Raw genomic sequence first — 21569 nt, 5'->3', positions numbered from 1 at the left:
GCTAGTTGATATGCGGAAAGGGGGAAGACCCGCATTAGAACCTCCACCGGATGGCGGTATGAGGCAGTCCCTGTATGAATGTGTGCGTGGGAGTTCCTCCTTTCGCCATTCCGGGGTGTCGCCACACCACGGAGAGTACTGAGGGAGTCCTGCGAAGAGACCGCCTAGTCCCCTCCAGGCCTCTTCACACCTCTCCACACCTTCATCCAGCCACACACGGTGCCCCGGCATGCCCCAGAAGACAGGTATCCGCTCATTATTCCCTCAGAGAACCGCCGCAGACCTCCCCAGCAACCCTGTTTGAAAGATTACGGGGACACCGAGGGATGCTACTGCAGCAAACGTTCCCCGCACCGCGAAAATTCTCGACGTCTGCCCGAGGAACAGAAACATTTGGTTGGCCCTTGACCGAAGCCCCTGAGGATGTCCGACAGCGGTGCGAACATGAACTCCGACGATCGGCCGGTTAAAAGTACGCACAATTATATAATGATGCTTAGGCCTATGCGTTATTGTTTTGGGCATTGGCTTTGCATTGGCTGCAAACATGGCTGCACTAATGTCGATATGTGATTGCATGTGTGTGCGTACCCTTGTTATTTTCCCCCAATAAAACAACAACAACACTTTAGGCTATTGGATGGTGAGTCACTGATGAAAATGCAACATTGTCGAGTTATTGATGCCAGTGATTGATGATTAACAGAAACTAAAATATGTTTTAGGCTCTGAATCCCGAGAGGATGATGTGACCTGTGCACTGTATGGAAATACCCCCTTATTTTGTATTATGGGGATGTCTCTCGGCGCGCACTGAGTGACATGGTGATGCTGCATGAGCCGCGCCTGGTGGTGGGTACATGTACTGTTCAGAGTCCTAGTCAGAATACCCGAGAGCGAGAGAGAGAGATTAGCGTCTCTTTCCAATGAAACATTTCTGGCAGTTTGACGATGACAGCTAAAGGAAGACTCAAAGGTAAAATGATAATTGTTTACATTGTGTGTTTTTCTTCATTTAGGGATCAAAGGGATTTATGTAGGCTATTAGGTGTTAATTAAATTGGTAGGTGTTACAAGTTATGAACGGAAACTTGGAAGTAACGATGTGAATATAATATGTTTTGGGACTTGCCATAGGCGACCCTGAACACGTTATGTTGAGGTCCCCTGCGTTGGTCTTATCGGAGTGTTCATAGCCATGACACTGCCTGCTGTGAGAGCTCTATAACTTGTCCTACATTGTCGATATCTAGATGTATTTTTAGATAGCCACATTTCACTCACATCGCCAGGCAATTGATTCGTTTGGTTGTTAGGATGCAACTTGCGAGGTAGAAGAGACTCGATTCGGTTCCATATGGCTTTAATATGGGAGCTCATAATGTCATCCATCCTGCACCAATGGTTGTGTTCTTATTTTTGTGAGTTTGAAAAGTAATATGGTCATATGTCGCTTTATTTACTTTTCTCAGTGCTCCCTCGCGCCAAATTATGCCTAAAGAAATGATGTGCATCTGCACAAATTGTGTGTTTAAGGACTCACTTCCTTCCATATCCTATATTTATAAGCGTCCCCAGATTCTTCTTCTGTCTCACTGACAGCCAAATGAGACAAAATGGAGTTTCGGAATGCTTAGTTGCGTATCAGCATATTGTAACCTATTGCCTTCATCAAGGCAGCATATAATGCTGTTATTGCATAATTGGATTATGGAATATTTAATGTGTTTATGAACAACGGCTTTTATGCGTGGGCGGCATCAGACGAGGTGATGGAGGTTCAGCGAACCTTGTTACACCGTTTCCGCACAGATTGTCATGTTTATTGGGATCACAACAACCCTGGCAGTGTGTGCACTGTGCACAAAATCACATGCTTTTTCTTCAACTGGGAGATTGTCGCGGGTTTCTGGTGTGGAAGAAAAAGGGGACGCGGGCTGATAGACACTCGGGCGGGAAAACCCGGGTTTTCCGTGTCGGGTGCGTTTGGCGCGTGCGTTTCGCAGAGTGTACGCACATGTGGCCGCGCGTGCACATAAATGTGCATGTTTGTGTGCGTGTGTGTGTGTCTGTGTCTTGGAACGCAGCTGGGCTATATTACTCAGCTGCAATAGTGAACTAAACACAGTCTGACTCTGCACACCATGTGTCAGAGAGACACGTTAAAAGCATCACAGTGAGAGACAACATTTTATATGAGAGGAGTGAGCCAAGAGAGGAGGAGAGCATGTGTGTAGGGCAGGCCTATAGTGAAACGAACACAGTATATAGGCACTATACAGGAGCCCAGACAGTTGGTTTGTTACATCCAGAGGTCGGTGTGTGTAGGCTACTGTAGATGGATTCGGAGAGCGTGGGATAGGACAGAGGGATGAGGAAGATTTGGGAGAGAGAGAGAGCAGCACATTGAGCACAGCACACAGGCAGGCGAATGGAAGCACTGGATCAGGACTGAGTGTGGACAAGGTGAGGAAAGGAAAGAGAGAATGTGACAAGCACATGGAGGAGGTGAAGTAGATGAGAAGCGAGAGAGAAAGATGGAAAGATTACATGATGTCGGCTGATGGACAGACAGAATCCCACAAGGTTATTGGATCTTCTGATCCCATTGACTATATCCAGTCTAATGGCTCATACATGCAAACCATTCTCACCTGATTTTATACAATCCAGTGATCTTCAGTCCTGGGGATCCATATGAGGTGCATGATTTTATTCCAGCCAATCACTAACACTATGATTCAACTAATCAACTATCATCAAAGCCCAAGAGAAGGCATGCCTGTTGACATTTTGAGGAGGCAGGGAAAGGACAGGAGGTTAGGACACAAGGAATCGAGGAGTACATATTCAAAAAGAGACAGATTGACCATTCCTAACCAACCATTGATAATTACTGTACTTCCTGGTATCTTTCCATGGCCACACTAGCGCTCTACTCAAGGCCCACTTTCTGAGCAAAGTTGCTACTAAACCAGCAGTTTTATTTCTCTAGTGACTCATGCAATCTCTTGCAAATGGTGCTTCAAGTTGATAGGCTAGTACATTAGAGCGTTTTCAGGCTAAGCGATTGAGCTTTTCATAGCTGTATACCATTCAGAGAACAGAAGCAGTCCTCAGAGATTGTTGTTAGGTGTTTTATTAGGATCCCATTAGCTGGTGGATTAGCAGTAACTACTCTTCCTGGGGTCCACACACAACATAAAACAGAATGTAATACAGAACATTAATAGACAAGAACAGCTTCAGGACAGAACTAAATACATTTAAAGCTAGAATCCTTAGTTGCTACATCAATTTTTGGATTTATAAATGAATGATACATATCCATTGATTCTTGAAGAATATAACTTGTAAATGCCCCATCAGCTTAGTTGAACTGTCGTACTCCACCAGAACCCAAAATATAAGCTTGTTTCACTCCAATGTTTGTAAACAATGTAAATATTAACAGACACTAAATAGCCTCAAAACATGATTATATGATTATAGAATTTTGATACAGTACCATGGATGGTCAGTCCTTTCGTCTATGGATTTGAGACTGGTTACATTTCTCCAGGCCCATCCCTCAGATTCTTACCAAAACAAAGGCTCCGTTTTGTTATTGTTTCAATTAAGGATTCTAGCTTTAAAATAAGAAAATATACATTTTAAAAAAGGTCCTGTAATGGAGAAAAACACCCTGCAGCCTTACTTGGGTGGCAGGTAGCCTAGCGGTTAAGCGTGTTGGGCCAGTAACTGGAAGGTTGCTGTTTCGATTCCCTGAGCTGACTAGGTGAAAAGTCTGGCAATGTGCCCTTGCACAAGGCTCTTAACCCTAATGGTTTCTGGATAAGAATGTCTGCTGTGAAGGACTAAAATGATTGGATAAGACCATTATTCAGCACTGTCAGATCAGTGATCTGTAATGAGGTAGGAAGGAAGGAAATAAAGATAGAAGGAGGAAAGGAAAGAAGGATGAATGGATTTTTTGTTAATGAATACAAACATGCACACACACACACACACACACATGCACAAATGCGTACACACAAACACATCCACACACACAAACATTCACACCGCTTCTGGCATGGCTCGGGCACTACTTTTCTTCTGGAGTCCCATGTTGTCCTATGTGGTACCCTTGCGCCCTGTGGATGTGTGGATGTGTGTGTGTGGATGTGTGTGTGTGTGGATGTGTGGATGTGTGTGTGTGTGGATGTGTGTGTGTGTGTGTGGATGTGAATGTGTGTGTGTCGATGTGGATGTGTGTGTGTGTGTGTGTTGATGTGTGTGTGGGTGTGTGGAACTGTGTGTATGTGGATGTGTGTGTGGATGTGTGTGTGTATGTGGATGTGTGTGTGGATGTGTGGATGTGTGTGTGGATGTGGATGAGTGTGTGTGTATGGATGTGTGTGTATGTGTGTGTGTTGATGTGTGTGTGGGTGTGTGGAACTGTGTGTATGTGGATGTGTGTGTGTGTTGATGTGAATGTGTGTGTGTCGATGTGGATGTGTGTGTGTGTGTGTGGATGTGTGTGTGTGTGTGTGTTGATGTGTGTGTGGGTGTGTGGAACTGTGTGTATGTGGATGTGTGTGTGTGTGGATGTGAATGTGTGTGTGTCGATGTGGATGTGTGTGTGTGTGTGTGTGTGTGTGTGTGTGTGTGTGTGTGTGTGGATGTGTGTGTGTATGTGGATGTGTGGATGTGTGTGTGGATGTGGATGAGTGTGCGTGTGTGGATGTGTGTGCGTGTGTGTACAGTAAGTATATTTGTGTGTGTGAGGGGGGCTTTGTGTGAGCGTACCTTGAAAGTTTTCTCTCAGTCCTGTACTATGGCAGGACAGAGTATTTATAGCCCTTTAGAGAGACAGAGGGAGAGAGAGAGAGCTAGAGGTAGAGAGAGAAGCGGAGAGAGAGGGAGAGAAGGAGGGAGAGAGGTAGAGAGTGAGAGAGGGATTGTCTAATGAGGACATGTTGTTTGGGGATAGTTTCTGTTAGTGTGTGTCTGTGTATATGTACACAGATGGTCCTACATGTGTGAAGCATACATTAATTACACAACTTCAACCCCCCCCCCCCCCCATCTGCTTTCAAAGAGCCATGGATCTGTGCTAGGCTGCTAACTGATCTGGGTCAGAGATGGTAGAGGCATGAACACACACACCGACACATGCAAACGTACCACACACACACACACACACACGCATGTGCACTGTCACAACCCTCCACACTTTCCATATTCCCCCCTTCTTCTGCACTCTTACCCTTCTCTTTCATTGCCCCATTCTTTCATCACTCCATTCCTCACTCTTTAATTTATTTATGCAGAGACAGGCAGTAGGATGAGCGGATCTCCTGAGGTGTGTCATATCATTCTCTGCGAGGTCCTGCAGGGGCCAACATATTCAGACAGAAACAGGTTCCTCACACTAAGACACCAGGGGAAAACACAGCGATAGATTCACTAAGTGTTTGAACCAATGGCCAACGCAGAGCTGTCAGGTCTACCTACAGTACAGTAGATGTATTGATAAAAGGCACGTTTGTGTTGTTCAGCAGTCTGTAATGTGGGCTGTTCTCCTATAACACTGTTCTTACCCAACTACTCTTCTTTTTCTCAAGCTGTACATTCTCTGTCAATCTCAATCACAGTCTCTTTCACACACCCTCACACACACTCTCCTTTTCTCACTTGCACACTCACACTCCATCACACTCCCTCACACACCATAGTAGTTTGGTGGTGGGACTAGGGCAGTACATGGGACAGGACCTTTCTTGCATTGGTGATAGAACAGTGTGGGTTGGTTCCCTGTAGGACTAACCCTACCGTAGTGGAGCTGGAGCAGTGACCTGACCTGGTTAGCCTTTAGCTCAGTGGGCTATGGGCTGTCTCTGCTGGTGTGGAATACCCTCAATACGTCATTGACACATGACTAGTGGGGGGCTGCAGGGCCTGGAGAGATGGTGTGTGTGCTGTGGGGTGATGAATTAGTCTGATTTAAGATTTAAGTGATGGGGAGGTCAGGAGGTAGTAGAGGACAGTTAGACGGTGATGGATGGAAGGCAGAAAGAAACAGAGAAAAAAAGATAGCGAGAGAGAGATAGGAGAGAGAGATAGAGAGAGAGAAAGGCCTACTTGTGAACTAGGCCATTATCTGTGTTAGTACTGGTGGGGCACCACGAGGCTCTGTAGATCCTGCAGAACAATACCTTTATGTGTGTGTGTGTGTGTGTGTGTGTGTGTGTGTGTGTGTGTGTGTGTGTGTGTGTGTGTTTTTGCCTTTGTGCCTGTGTGTGTGTGAGTCCTCACGTGCAGCTGGGTGCTCTTGCTGTATCTCTCCTGGTCAGTCATCCCCCTCTCCAGCGGTGCCCTAGGGGCCTTCATTATGTAAGGGAAACACCGCTGCAAAGCACAGGCCGATAACTCAGCCATACCCTGAAATAAAGCCTGCTAGACCGTCTATAACACAGACAGTACATTCACACACATATACAGTGTACATACATGTATGCATGCACACATGCACATTGCAAAAGAAAAGAGGAGGGGAGAGGAGGGGAGGTGAGAGGAGAGGAGAGGCAACGAGAGGAGAGCAGAAGAGAGGAGATGAGAGAAGTGGAGAGGAGAAGAGAGGAGAGGAGGGGAGAGGAGAGGAGGGTGTTGTTCCTGTAGCTGCTGTGATGTTGTTTATTACCTCAACCTGGTACTGTGTGGAGAGATGGTTGGAGGTAGACAGGTAGATAGAGAGGAGATGAGAGGAGAGCAGAAGAGAGGAGATGAGAGGAAAAGAGAGTAGTGGAGAAGAGAAGAGAAGAGAGGAGATGAGATTAGAGGAGAGGAGAGGAGGGGGGAAGAGAGGAAAAGAGAGCAGAAGAGAGAAGATAAGGGGAGACGAGGGGAGCGGAGAGGAGAGGAGGTGAGAGGACAGGAGAGATGGGGAGAGGAGGGTAAGAGAGGGGAGAGAAAAAGAGTAGGGGAGAAGAGGGGAGGGAACAGAAAGGAGAGGAGAGGAGACGAGAGCAGAAGAGAGGAGACAAGAGGAGACGAGAGGAGTGGAGAGGAGAAGAGAGGAGATGAGATTTGAGGAGAGGAGGGGAGGGGAAAAGAGAGGAGAAAGCGAGAGACAAAAGCAGAAGAGAGGAGACGAGAGGAGAGGAGAAGGAGACGAGGGGAGCGGATAGGAAACTAGAGGAGGGGAGAGGAGAGGAGGTCAGAGGATGGGAGAGGAGAGGAGAGAAGAGAAGAGAATAGAAGAGAAGGGAGGAAAAGAGAGGAGAAGAGAGGAGGCGAGATTAGAGGAGAGGAGGTGATGAGAGGGAGAAGAGAGGAGGGTCTTGTTCCTGGAGCTGCTGTGATGTTGTGTATTACCTCATCCTGGTACTGGTACTGGAGAGATGGTAGGATGTAGACAGGTAGATAGAGAGGAGAGGAGAGCAGAAGAGAGGAGACAAGAGGAAAAGAGAGGAGATGAGATTAGAGAAGAGGAGGGGAGGTAATGTGAGAGGAGAGGAGGATAGAAGAGAGAAGAGGAAAAGAGGGTAGAGGAAAGCAGAGGAGAGGAGAAAAGAGGAGGGGAGACGAGGGGAGAAAAGATGAGGGGAGAGCGGGGGAGGGGAAAAGAGAGGAGATGAGAGCAGAAGCAAGGAGATGAGATTAGAGGAGACAAGAGGAGACTAGAGCAGAAGAGTGGAGAAGAGAGGAGACGAGGGGAGCGGATAGGAGAAGAGAGGAGGGGAGAGGATAGGACGGAGAAGAGGGGAGCGGAGAAGAGAGGAGGTGGGAAGAGGGGATGAGAGAGGGGGATAGGAAAAGAGTGATGAGAAAAGTGAGGAGAGAAGAAGAGAGAAGACGAGAGGAGTGGCGATTGGAGGAGAGGAGGGGAGAGGAGAGGAGGGTAGAGCAGAAGAGAGGAGATGAGGGGAGCAGAGAAGAGAAGAAAGGAGACGAGGGGAGCGGATAGGAGAAGAGAGGAGGGGAGAGGAGAGAAGAGGAGAGGAGGGGAATGGAGTGGATAGGAAAAGAGATGAGAGGAGACGAGAGGAGTGGAGAGAAAAAGAGAGGAGATGAGAGGAGACGAGAGCAGAAGAGAGGAGTGGAGAGGAGAAGAGGAGATTACTGGAGAGGAGAGGAGAGCAGAAGAGAGGAGTGGAGAGGAGAAGAGGAGATGAGATTAGAGAAGAGGAGGGGAGAGTAGAGGAGAGGAGGGGAGAGGAGAGGAGAGGAGGGGAGAGCAGAAGAGAGGAGACGAGGGGAGCGGTGTTGTTCCTGTAGATGCTGTGATGTTGTTTATTACCTCAGCCTGGTACTATGTGGAGAGATGGTTGGAGGTAGACAGATAGATAGAGAGGAGACTAGAGGAGTGGATAGGAAAAGAGTGGAAATGCGATTAGAGGAGAGGAGAGGAGGGGAGTGGAGAGGAGAGGAGGGTGAAGGGGAGAGGAGAGGAGAGTAGAAGAAAGGAGACGAGGGGAGTGGTGTTGTTCCTGTACTGGTTCTGTGTGGAGAGATGGTTGGAGGTAGACAGGTAGATCGAGAGGAGACGAGAGGAGAGGAGAGGAAAAGAGAGGAGATTAGAGGAGATGAGAGCAGAAGAGAGGAGTGGAGAGGAGAAGAGGAGATAAGATTAGAGGAGAGGCGGGGATCGGAGAGGAGTTGAGGGGAGGAGGGGATAGGAAAAGAGTGGAGATGAGAGGAGAAGAGGAGATGAGATTAGAGGAGATTAGAGGAGAGGAGGGGATAAGAGAAGTGGAGGAGAGGAGAAGAGAAGAGAAGAGAAGAGGGGAGAGCAGAAGAGAGGAGACAAGGGGAGACAAGAGGAGTGGAGCGGAGAGGCGGGAGGAGAGGAGATGAGGAGAGATGAGGGGAGAGGAAAAGAGAGAAGAGGAGGGGAGGTAAGAGGGGAAAAGCGAGCAGACTAGAGAGGAGGGGGAGGAGGGGATTGGAAAAGAGTGGAGATCAGAGGAGACGAGAGCATAACAGATGAGATTAGGGAAGAGTCGGGGAGAGCAGGGGAGGGGAGGGGAAAAGAGATGAGAGGAGAGGGCGGGAGGTGAGAGTAGGGGAAATGAGACGAGAAGAGAGGAGACGAGGGTAGAAGAGAGGAGCGGAAAGGATAAGAAAGGAGATGAGGGGAGCGCATAGGAGAAGAGAGGATGTTAAAGGAGAGGAGAGAAGAGGATGGGAGTGGAGGTGATAGAAAAAGAGATGAAAAGAGAGGAGATGAGAGGAGACGATAGGAGTGGAGAGGAGAAGAGAGGATATGAGATTAGAGGAGGGGAGAGGAAAAGAGAGGAAAAGAGTGGAGAGCAGAGGAGGGGAGAGGAGAAGAGAAGAGAGGAGGGGAGAGGAGTGGAGAGGAGACGAAAGGAGACGAGGGGAGCGTTGTTGTTCCTGTACTGGTTCTGTGTGGAGAGATGGTTGGAGGTAGACAGGTAGATCGAGAGGAGACGAGAGAACTAGAGAGGAAAAGAGAAAAGATGAGATTAGAGGAGGGGAGGGGAGAGGAGAGGATGGGGAGGAGAGGAGAGGAGAGGAGAAAGGGAGGAGGGGTGGAAGGAGAAGAGAGGAGGGTGTTGTTCCTGTTGCTGCTGTGATGTTGTTTATTACCTCAGCCTGGTACTGTGTGAAGAGATGGCTGGAGGTAGACAGAGAGGAGATACGATTAGAGGAGGGGAGGTGGGAGGAGAGGAGAGGAGGATAGAAAAGGGGAGAGGAAAATAGGGTGGAGGATGGGAGGGGAGAAGAGAAGAGAGGAAAGGAGAGGAAAGGAGTGGAGAGGAAAAAAAAGGGGAGAGTAGAGAAGGAGAGTAGAGGGGATGTTGTTCCTGTACTGGTACTGTGTGGAGAGATGGTTGGAGGTAGACAGGTAGATAGAGAGGAGACGAGAGGAGTGGAGAGGAAACGAGAGGAGATGAGATTAGAGGAGAGGAGGGGAGTGTAGTTGAGAGGAGGGGCAGGAGGGGATAGGAAAAGAGAGGAGAAGAGAGGAGACGAGAGCAGAAGAGTGGGGAGGAGAGGAGAAGAGGAGATGAGATTAGAGGAGAGGAGAGGCAGGAGGAGAGGAGAGGAGATAAGGGGAGAAGAGGGGAGAGGAAAGAGAGGAGGGGAAAGAGAGGAGATGAGATCAGAAGAGAGGAGACGTCGGGAGACGAGAGGTACGGAGAGAAGGGAGACGAGGGGAGAGGAGAGGGGAGGAGAAGAGCTGATTAGATGAGTGGAGGGATAGGAAAAGCGGGGAAAAGAGAGAACAAGAGAGAAGACGAGATGAGAGGAGGTGAGATGAGAGAAGAGAAGAGTAGAAGAGGGGATAGGATTGGAGAGGAGAGGAGAGGAGGATGTGTGACCTCAGGCCCCTACTCTACTACCACATACTGTAACTACAACACAAAATCCATGTGTACGTGTGTATAGTGCGTATGTTATCGTGTGTGTGTGTGTGTGTGTGTGTGTGTGTGTGTGTGTGTGGGGGGATGCATGTGTCTCTGCCTATGTTTGTGTTGCTTTACAGTCCCCGCTGTTCCATAAGGTGTATTTTTATCTGTTTTTTTTATCAAATTTGACTGTTTGCATGAGTTACTTGATGTGGAATAGAGTTCCATGTAGTCATAGCTCTATGTAGTACTGTTCGCCCCCCATTGTCTGGTCTGGACTTGGGGGGCCGTGAAGAGACCTCTAGTGGCATGTGTTGTGGGGTATGCATGGGTTTCCGGGCTGTGTGCCAGTACGTCAAACAGAAAGCTCGGTGCATTCAAAAACGAGACTTATCTTTCCCTCACTAACTTTAAACATCAGCTATCTGAGCAGCTAACCGATCGCTGCAGCTGTACATAGTCCATCTGTAAATAGCCCATCCAATCTACCTACCTCATCCCCATATTGTTTTTATTTACTTTTTTGCTCTTTTGCACACCAGTATTTCTACTTGCACATCATCATCTGCTCATTTATCACTCCAGTGTTAATCTGCTAAATTGTAATTACTTCGCTACTATGGCCTATTTATTGCCTACCTCCTCACGCCATTTGCACACACTGTATATAGACTTTCTTTTTTTATATTGTGTTATTGACTGTACGCTTGTTTATTCCATGTGTGACTCTGTGTTGTTGTTTGTGTCGCACTGCTTTGCTTTATCTTGGCCAAGTCTCAGTTGTAAATGAGAACTTGTTCTCAACTAGCCTACCTGGTTAAATAAAGGTGAAATAAAAATGTTTTTTTTTAATTTCACAAATACAAGTAGCGATGAAGTCAATCTCTCGTCCACTTTGAGCCAGGAGAGACTGACATCCATATTATTAATATTTGCTCTCCGTGTACATCCAAGGGCCAGCCGTGCTGCCCTGTTCTGAGCTAACTGTAGTTTTCCTAAGTCCCTCTGTGGCACCTGACCACCCGACTAGTCCAGGTGCTACAAAACGAGGGCCTGTAGGAGGAGTCAGCACTGTTAAGAAGGCAGAGCAGCTCTTTATTATGGACAGACTTCTCCCCATTTTAGTTACTGATGTATCAATATACACTGCTCAAAAAAATAAAGGGAACACTTAAACAACACAATGTAACTCCAAGTCAATCACACTTCTGTGAAATCAAACTGTCCACTTAGGAAGCAACACTGATTGACAATAAATTTCACATGCTGTTGTGCAAATGGAATAGACAACAGGTGGAAATTATAGGCAATTAGCAAGACACCCCCAATAAAGGAGTGGTTCTGCAGGTGGGGACCACAGACCACTTCTAATTTCCTATGCTTCCTGGCTGATGTTTTGGTCACTTTTGAATGCTGGCGGTGCTTTCACTCTAGTGGTAGCATGAGACGGAGTCCACAACCCTCACAAGTGGCTCAGGTAGTGCAGCTCATCCAGGATGGCACATCAATGCGAGCTGTGGCAAGAAGGTTTGCTGTGTCTGTCAGCGTAGTGTCCAGAGCATGGAGGCGCTACCAGGACACAGGCCAGTACATCAGGAGACGTGAAGGAGGCCATAGGAGGGCAACAACCCAGCAGCAGTACCGATACCTCCGCCTTTGTGCAAGGAGGAGCAGGAGAAGCACTGCCAGAGCCCTGCAAAATGACCTCCAGCAGGCCACAAATGTGCATGTGTCTGCTCAAACGGTCAGAAACAGACTCCATGAGGGTGGTATGAGGGCCCAACGTCCACAGGTGGGGGTTGTGCTTACAGCCCAACACTGTGCAGGATGTTTGACATTTGCCAGAGAACACCAAGATTGGCAAATTCGCCACTGGCGCCCTGTGCTCTTCACAGATGAAAGCAGGTTCACACTGAGCACGTGACAGATGTGACAGAGTCTGGAGATGCCGTGGAGAATGTTCTGCTGCCTGCAACATCCTCCAGCATGACCGGTTTGGCGGTGGGTCAGTCATGGTGTAGGGTGGCATTTCTTTGGGGGGCCGCACAGCCCTCTATGTGCTCGCCAGAGGTAGCCTGACTGCCAGTAGGTACCGAGATGTGATCTTCAGACCCCTTGTGAGACCATATGCTGGTGCGGTTGGCCCTGGGTTCCTCCTAATGCAAGACAATGCTAGACCTCATGTGGCTGGAGTGTGTCAGCAGTTCCTGCAAGAGGAAGGCATTGATGCTATGGACTGGCCCGCCCGTTCCCCAGACCTGAATCCAATTGAGCACATCTGGGACATCATGTCTCGCTCCATCCACCAACGCCACGTTGCACCACAGACTGTCCAGGAGTTGGCGGATGCTTTAGTCCAGGTCTGGGAGGAGATACCTCATCAGGAGCATGCCCAGGCGTTGTAGGGAGGTCATACAGGCACATGGAGGCCACACACACTACTGAGCCTCATTTTGACTTGTTTTAAGAACATTACATCAAAGTTGGATCAGCCTCTAGTGTGGTTTTCCACTTTAATTTTGAGTGTGACTCCAAATCCAGACCTCCATGGGTTGATAAATTGGATTTCCATTGATTATTTTTGCGTGATTTTGTTGTCAGCACATTCAACTATGTAAAGAAAAAAGTATTTAATAAGATTATTTCTTTCATTCAGATCTAGGATGTGTTGTTTAAGTGTTCCCTTTATTTTTTTGAGCAGTATATTTTAACCATGACAGTTTACAATCCAGGGTTACTCCAAGCAGTTTAGTCACCTCAACTTGCTCAATATCCACATTATTCATTACAAGATTTATTTCAGGTTTTAGTGGATGATTTGTCCCAAATACTATGATTTTAGTTTTTTAAATATTTAGGACTAACTTATTCCTTGGCACCCACTCTGAAACTAGGTGCAGCTCTTTGTTAAGTGTTGCATTCATTTCAGTCTCTGTAGTAACTGACGTGAATAGTGTTGAGTCATCCGCATACAAAGCCAGTGGCATGTCGTTAGTAAAGATTGAAAAAAGTACGTTTTTACAGTCATTTTCTTAATGGGTGTGTGCTTATTAGTAACTGGAATAAGCAATTTCATAAATGCGTCAAGTGCAGTGTCTGGTTGCTCTTCATTACACACCACAGACCAACAAATATTCTTTACATCATCAACACATGAATCACTACAAAACTTATTGTATGACCTCTTATACACTATATTAGGCCCAGCCTTTGGAACTTTGTTTTTCCTAGATATGGCTACTATATTGTGATCACTACATCCGATGGATTTGGATACTGCTTTAAAGCACATTTCTGCAGCATTAGTAAAGATGTGATCAATACATGTTGATGATTTCATTCCTGTGCTGTTTGTAACTACCCTGGTAGGTTGACTGATAACCTGAACCAGGTTGCAGGCACTAGTTACAGTTTGAAACTTACTCTTAAGTGGGCGCCCTGATGAAAGCCAGTCAATATTTAAATCACCCAGAAAATATACTTCTCTGTTGATATCACATACATTGTCAAGCCTTTCACACATATTATCCAGATACTGACTGTCAACACTTGGTGGTCTATAGCAGCTTCTCACCAGAATGGGCTTTAGGTGAGGCAGATTAACCTGTAGCCATATTACTTCAACAGTATTTAACATGAGATCCTCTCTAAGCTTTACAGGAATGTGGTTCTGAATAAAAACGGCCACACCTCCACCTTTGACATTTCTGTCTTTTCGGTAAATGTTATAACCATGTATTGCTACCACTGTATCATCAGAGGTATTATCTTGGGACAGCAACGTAGCCTAGTGGTTACAGCGTTGGACTAGTAACCGCAAGGTTGCAAGTTTGAATCCCTGAGTTACAAACCTGTCGTTCTGCTCCTGAACAAGGCAGTTAACCCACTGTTCCTAGGCCGTCATTGAAAATAAGAATTTGTTGTTAACTGACTTGCCTAGTTAAATAAAAGTAAAATAAAAAATCTAAGTCAGTTTCAGAGATAGTCAGAATGTCATCTGCAAATGATTGTTTTCATGAACCTTGTTTCTTATGTTAAAGTGGGCTATTTTGAGCACTTTTTTCTGGAATGCTTGATTCCTACTAGGCCACACTACCTCAGTTCTAACAGTATCACTCTGCTTCATAGGCACATGATTACTGCATACAATAGCTGTGGGATCAGCAGAGGCATTCAGGGCAGTTAGAGGGACATAAATTAGGTTACTTACATTGTGTCTGCCAATGCCCCTGGTTTAATGTTCATTTGCTGAAGCATTATTACAAGTCAGCGTCAAATGGTAGGGATTAAATGAGCTGGACTTGGGTCATTGATAAGTCATTGTCTCAACGCAGCCTTATAATGCTGGAACCCAAATGATTTGGGTGGATCCCATCCTCCTTCTAAAATAAGTGTTGTTTCCAGAAGTTATCAAAATTGTCAATAAATGTTACACCCATGTTACACCCACAGAGCTGCAATAGTCCCGTAGCCAGTTATGGATGGCTAAATGTCTGCTGTTGTCACGACTTCAGCCGAAGTTGATGCCTCTCCTTGTTCGGGTGGTGTTCGGCGGTCGACGTCACCGGTCTTCTAGCCATCGCCGATCCATTTGTCATTTTGCATTTGTTTTGTCTCATTTTCCCACACACCTGGTTTTCATTTGCCAAGAGTGTGCAAAGCTGTCATCAAGGAAAAGGGTGGCTATTTGAAGAATCTCAAATATAAAATATATTTTGATTTGTTTAACACTTTTTTGGTTACTACATGACGCCATATGTGTTATTTCATAGTATTGATGTCTTCACTATTGTTCTACAACGTAGAAAATAGTAAAAATTAAGAAAAACCTTGAATGAGTAGGTGTTCTAAAAATTTTAACCAGTAGTTTACATATGAGATGAGTAATGCAAAATATGTAAACATTATTAAAGTGACCAGTGTTCCCTTATTAAAGTGGCCAGTTATTCCAAGTCTATGTTTATAATGTGCTAGTGATGATTATTTAACAATATTTAACAATCTGATGGCCTTGAGATAGAAGCTGTTTTTCAGTCTCAGTCCCAGCTTTGATGCACCTGTACTGACCTCGCCTTCTGGATGATAGCGGGCAGTGGCTCGGGTGGTTGTTGTCCTTGATGATCTTTTTGGCCTTCCTGTGACATTGGGTGCTGTAGGTGTCCTGGAGGGCAGGTAGTTTGCCCCCGGTGATGTGTTGGGCAGACCGCACCAACCTCTGGAGAGCCTTGCCGTTGCGGGCGATGCAGTTGCCGTACCAGGCGGTGATACAGCCCGACAGGATACTCTCAATTGTGCATCTGTAAGGGTTTGTGAGGGTTTTAGGTGCCAAGCCAAATTTCTTCAGCCTCCTGAGGTTTAAGAGGCTCTGTTGCGGCTTCTTCACCACACTGTCTGTGTGGGTGGACCATTTCAGTTTGTCAGTGACGTATAGGCTGAGGAACTTGAAGCTTTCCACCTCCTCCACTGTGGTCCCGTTGATGTGGATTGGGGGATGCTCCCTTTTCTGTTTCCTGAAGTCCACAATCAGCTCCTTTGCTTTGTTGACATTGGCTGAGAGGTTATTTTCCTGGCACCAGGAAAATAGGGTGTCAGGTAAGGTAGAGTTGATATGATCCTTGACTAGTCTCTCAAAGCACTTCATGATGACAGAAGTGAGTGCTATGGGGCAATAGTAATTTAGTTCAGTTACCTTTCCTTTCTTGTGTACAGGAACAATAGTGGACATTTTGAAGCATGTGGGGACAGTACAGTCGTGGCCAAAAGTTTTGAGAATGACACAAATATTAATTAATTAATATTGATGGCAATTTGCATATACTCCAGAATGTTAGGAAGAGTGATCAGATGAATTGCAATTCATTGCAAAGTCCCTCTTTGCCATGCAAATGAACTGAATCCCCCAAAAACATTTCCACTGCATTTCAGCCCTGCCACAAAAGGACAAGCTGACATCATGTCAGTGATTCTCTTGTTAACACAGGTGTGAGTGTTGACGAGGACAAGGCTGGAGATCACTCTGTCATGCTGATTGAGTTTGAATAACAGACTGGAAGCTTCAAAAGGAGGGTGGTGCTTGGAATCATTGTTCTTCCTCTGTCAACCATGGTTACCTGCAAGGAAACACGTGCCGTCATCATTGCTTTGCACAAAAAAGGGCTTCACAGGCAAGGATATTGCTGCCAGTAAGATTGCACCTAAATCAACCATTTATCGGATCATCAAGAACTTCAAGGAGAGCGGTTCAATTGTTGTGAAGAAGGCTTCAGGGCGCCCAAGAAAGTCTAGCAAGCGCCAGGAACATCTCCTAAAGTTGATTCAGCTGCGGGATTGGGGCACCACCAGTACAAAGCTTACTCAGGAATGGCAGCAGGCAGGTGTGAGTGCATCTGCACGCACAGTGAGGCGAAGACTTTTGGAGGATGGCCTGGTGTCAAGAAGGGCAGCAAAGAAGCCACTTCTCTCCAGGAAAAACATCAGGGACAGACTGATATTCTGCAAAAGGTACAGGGATTTGACTGCTGAGGACTGGGGTAAAGTCATTTTCTCAGGATGTGGCCCAGAAGTTAATTGACAGCATGCCAGGGCGGATTGCAGAGGTCTTGAAAAAGAAGGGTCAACACTGCAAATATTGACTCTTTGCATCAACTTCATGTAATTGTCAATAAAAGCCTTTGACACTTATGAAATGCTTGTAATTATACTTCAGTATTCCATAGTAACATCTGACAAAAATATCTAAAGACACTGAAGCAGCAAACTTTGTGGAAATTAATATTTGTGTCATTCTCAAAACTTTTGGCCACAACTGTAGACTGGGATAGGAAGAAACTGAATATGTCCGTAAACACTCTAGCCAGCTAGTCTGCGCATGCTCTGAACACGCGGCTATGGATGCCATCTGGGCTGGCAGCCTTGCGAGGGTTAACACGCTTAAATGTCTTACTCACGTCGGCCACGGAAGGAGAGCACACAGTCCTTGGTAACGGGCCGCGTCGGTGGCATTGTCTTATCCTCAAAGCGGGCGATGAATGTGTTAAGCTTGTCCGGAAGCAAGATGTCGGTGTCAGCGACGTGGCTGGTTTTCCCTTTGTAGTCCGTGATTGTCTGTAGACCCTGCTCGTGTCTGAGCCGTTGAATTGCAACTCCACTTTGTCTCTATTCTGATGGTTTGCCTGTTTTGATTGCCTTATGGAGGGAATGACTACACTGTTTTTATTCAACCATATTTCCAATCACCTTGCCATGGTAAAATGTGATGGTTTGCGCTTTCAGTTTTGAGCGAATGCTGCCGTCTATTTACGGTTTCTGGTTAGGGTAGGTTTTAATAGTCACAGTGGGTACAACATCTCCATCACCTGATAAACTCAGCCACCGTATCAGTGTATTCGTCTATATTATTCTCGGAGGCTACCCGGAACATATCCTAGTCCGCGTGATCAAAACAATCTTGAAGCGTAGATTCCGATTGGTCAGACCAGTGTTGAAATGTCCTTAGCACGGGTACTTCCTGTTTGAGTTTCTGCCTATAGGAAGGGAGGAGCGAAATGGAGTCGTGATCAGATTTGCTGAAAGGAGGGCGGGGGAGGGCCTTGTAGGCATCCCGGAAGTTGGAGTAATAATGGTTGAGTGTTTTAGCAGCGCGAGTACATCAGTGAATGTGTTGATAGAACTTCAGCAGCCTTTTTCTCAAAATTGCTTTGTTAAAATCCTCAGCTACAATAAATACGGCCTCATGATATTTGGTTTCCAGTTTGCATAAAGTCCAGTGAAGTTCTTAGAGGGCCATCGTGATATCGGCTTGAGGGGTGTATAAACGGCTGTGACTATAACCGAAGAGAATTCTCTTGGGAGATAATACGGTCGGCATTTGATTATGAGGTATTCTAGGTTGGGTGAACAAAAGGACTTGAGTTCCTGTATGTTCTCACAGTCACACCATGAGTCGTTAATCATGAAACATACACCCCCGTTCTTCTTCCCGGATAGATATTTGAACTGAGAACCCAACTGGCTGGACAGACTCAGACAGTATATCCTGAGAGAGCCATGTTTCCGTGAGACAGAGTATGTTACAATCCCTGATGTCTCTCTGAAAAGAAATCCTCGCCCTGAGCTTGTCAACTTTATTATCCAGAGACTGAACATAAGCGAGTAATATACGCTGAAGCGGTGGGAGGTGTGCGCACCTAGAAGACCACTCTGAGTACCTCTCCTCCACCGGCGGGGTTTTGGATCGGCCTCTGGAATCAGTCCAATTGCCCTGGGGGGTACGAACAAAGGGTCCGATTCGGGATTGTCGTATTCCTGGTCGTAATGCTGGTAGTGCTGGTGAGTTACCATCGCTCTGATATCCAATAGTTCTTCCCGGCCAAAAAATTCTGGGCTAATAATGTAAGAAATTACACGTAAAAAAACAAATACTGCAAAGTTTCCTAAGAGCTAGAGGCACAGCAACTCTCTTTGTCGGAGCAATTTTTTTCAATAATCTCCGTATGTGATATTTGTGTTGGATAAAAAAGATACATGATGACGAACAAAAATACACACTCGCCAATTTAATTCCACTAAATTATGCAAATTAAACTATAGACCGATAAGCATGATGTTAAATGTTTTTCCATCAATTAATAAAAAGCATTATTTTGTTCTCCTGGTCATTTTGACCGGCAACAGTTTTATTTATCGGCTTTTCATTTTTTTATCGGTCAAATTCGGCTGTTGCCGGCTAGCAGTAACCCTGGTAGGTAGATAGGTAGGTAGGTAGTGCAAAAAGTAGTGCACTGTGCCTTTACTAGTATTAGTGGACCGATATAGCTGCCTGTAGCCGCCGAACATCTTCCTGCGGCTATGCAAACAGGATGCATGTTTTGGAGAAATGGTATTCTGTACAGGCTTCCTTTTTTTCTTTCTGTCATTTAGGTTAGTATTGTTGAGTAACTACTATGTTGTTGATCCATCCACAGTTGTTTCCTATCACACCCATTAAACTCTGTAAATGTTTTAAAGTCACCATGGGCCTCATGGTGAAATGTCACGTCCTGACCAGTAATAGGGGTTATTTGTTATTGTAGTTTGGTCAGGACGTGGCAGGGGGTATTTGTTTTATGTGGTTTGGGGGTTATGTGTATGTAGAGGGGTGTTTTATTTATGTGTTCTGGGGTTTTGGTGTATGTTCTTGTTTTGGTATTCTAGGTTTTTCTAGTTTGTATATTTCTTTGTTGGTCTGTGTGGCTCTCGATCAGGAACAGCTGTACATCGTTGTTCCTGATTGAGAGTCATATATAGGGAGCTTGTTTTCACCTGGTTGTTTGTGGGTAGTTGTATTTTGCGCTGCTGTTATATTTAGCCTGTGAAACTGTTGGTCTGTCGTTTTTGGTTTATTGTTTTCGTGTTCACTTTAATTAAATAAATTAAAGTATGAGTATTCACGTACCCGCTGCGCCTTGGTCCCCTTCTCTCTTCAACAACGACCGTGACATGAAATCCCTGAGCGGTTTCCTTCCTTTCCAGCAACTAAGTTAGGAAGGACGCCTATATCTTTAGTGACTGGGTGTATTGATACACCATCCAAAATGTAATTAATAACTTCACCATGCTCAAATGGATATTCACTGTATACTTTTTATTTTTACCCATCTACCAATAGCTGCCCTTCTTTGTGAGGCATTGGAGACCTCCCTGGTCTTTGTGGTTGAATCTGTCTTTGAACTTCACTGCTTGACATAGGGATCTTGCAGATAATTGTACATGTGGGGTACAGAGATGGTAGTAGTCATTCAAAAACCATGTTAAACACTATTATTGCACACAGAGCGATTTCATGCAACTTATTATGTGACTTGTTAAGCAAATGTTTACTCCTGGACTTATTTAGGCTTGCCATAACAAAGAAATGGAATACTTATTGACACAAGACATTTCAGGTTTTGATTTTTAATTAACTTGTAACAATATAATTCCACTTTGACATTATGGGGTATTGTGTGTAAGTGACACAACATCTAAATGTAATACATTTTAAAGTCAGGCTGTTACACAACAAAATGTGGAAAAAGTCAAGGGGTGTGAATACTTCCTGAAGGCACTGTGGGTAGGTACAGTGCATTCAGAAAGTATTCAGACCACTTCACTTTTTGTTACGATACAGCCTTATTCTAAAATTCAGCAATCTACATAAATACCCCATAATGACAAAGAAAAACAGGTTTTTAGACAGTTTGCAAATGTATTCAAAATAAAAAATGGAAATATCAAATTTACATAAGTATTCAGGCCCTTTACTCAGTATTTTGTTGAAGCACCTTTGGCAGTGATTACAGCTGCGAGTATTCTTGGGTATAACGCTTCAAGCTTGGCACACCTGTATTCTTCTCTGCAGATCCTCTCAAGCTCTGTCAGATTGGATGGGGAGCGTCGGGATCTAGCTGGGCCACTCAAGGTCATTCAGAGACTTGTCCTGAAGCCACTCCTGCATTGTCTTGGCTGTGTGCTTAGGGTCGTCGTCCTGTTGGAAGGTGAACCTTCGCCCTAGACTGAGGTCCTGAGCGCTCTGGAGCAGGTTTTCACCAAGGATCTCTCTGTACTTTGCTCTGTTCATCTTTCCCTCGATCCTGACTGGTCTCCCAGTCCCTGCCGCTGAAAAACATCTCCACATCATGATGCTGCCACCACCATGCTTCAGCGGTAGGGATAGTATTGGCCAGGTGATGAGCGGTGCCTGGTTTCCTCAACACTTGACTCTTGGCATTCAGGCCAAAGAGTTCAATCTTGGTTTCATCCTGTTTGTCATGGTCTGAGAGTCAAGTGGTGCCTTCTGGCAAACTCCAAGCAGGCTGTCATGTGCCTTTTACTGAGGAGTGGCTTCCGTCTGGCCACTCTACCATAAAGGCCTGATTGGTGGAGTGCTGCAGAGATGGTTGTCCGTCTGGAAGGTTCTCCCATCTCCACAGAGGAACTCTTGAGCTTCGTTAGAGTCACCATCGGGTTCTTAGTCACCTCCCTGATCCAGGCCCTTCTTCCCTGATTGATTAGTTTGGCCGAGCGGCTAGCTCAAGGAAGAGTGCCTTTCCAAATCATGTCCAATGAAATGAATTTACCAGAGGTGGACTCCAATCAAGTTGTAGAAACATCTCAAGGATGATCAATGGATGCACCTGAGCTCAATTTCAAGTCTCATAGCAAAGGGGCTGAATACTTCTGTATTTCTGT

At 45.8% G+C, this 21569-nt stretch overlaps 1 protein-coding gene across 5 annotated transcripts in view; it reads left to right on the top strand.

The window, feature by feature from the left end:
* The first annotated feature begins 69 nt into the window (after positions 1-69).
* The window catches only part of LOC106612112 (protein phosphatase 3 catalytic subunit alpha), a 55678-nt gene continuing 34178 nt past the window's right edge, over positions 70-21569 (top strand). For 2 of the 5 annotated variants that reach the window (XR_014378825.1, XR_014378824.1), the window contains exon 1: positions 70-472. Coding sequence is in view for 3 of the 5 variants with exons in the window: in XM_082956034.1 (XP_082812160.1) it covers positions 424-472 (49 nt within the window). In the remaining 2 variants the exon portion in view is untranslated. Of the gene's footprint in view, positions 473-767; positions 977-21569 lie in introns of those variants that run through there. The other 3 variants (XM_082956034.1, XM_014212991.3, XM_082956035.1) reach the window with 3 other exon arrangements.

Source organism: Salmo salar, chromosome 09, assembly GCF_965601325.2.
Source record: "Salmo salar chromosome 09, fSalSal1, whole genome shotgun sequence".
NCBI classification, from domain to species: domain Eukaryota; kingdom Metazoa; phylum Chordata; class Actinopteri; order Salmoniformes; family Salmonidae; genus Salmo; species Salmo salar.
Note: the sequence above shows the minus strand (reverse complement) of the source record. Positions and strands in the feature narration are given on the sequence as shown.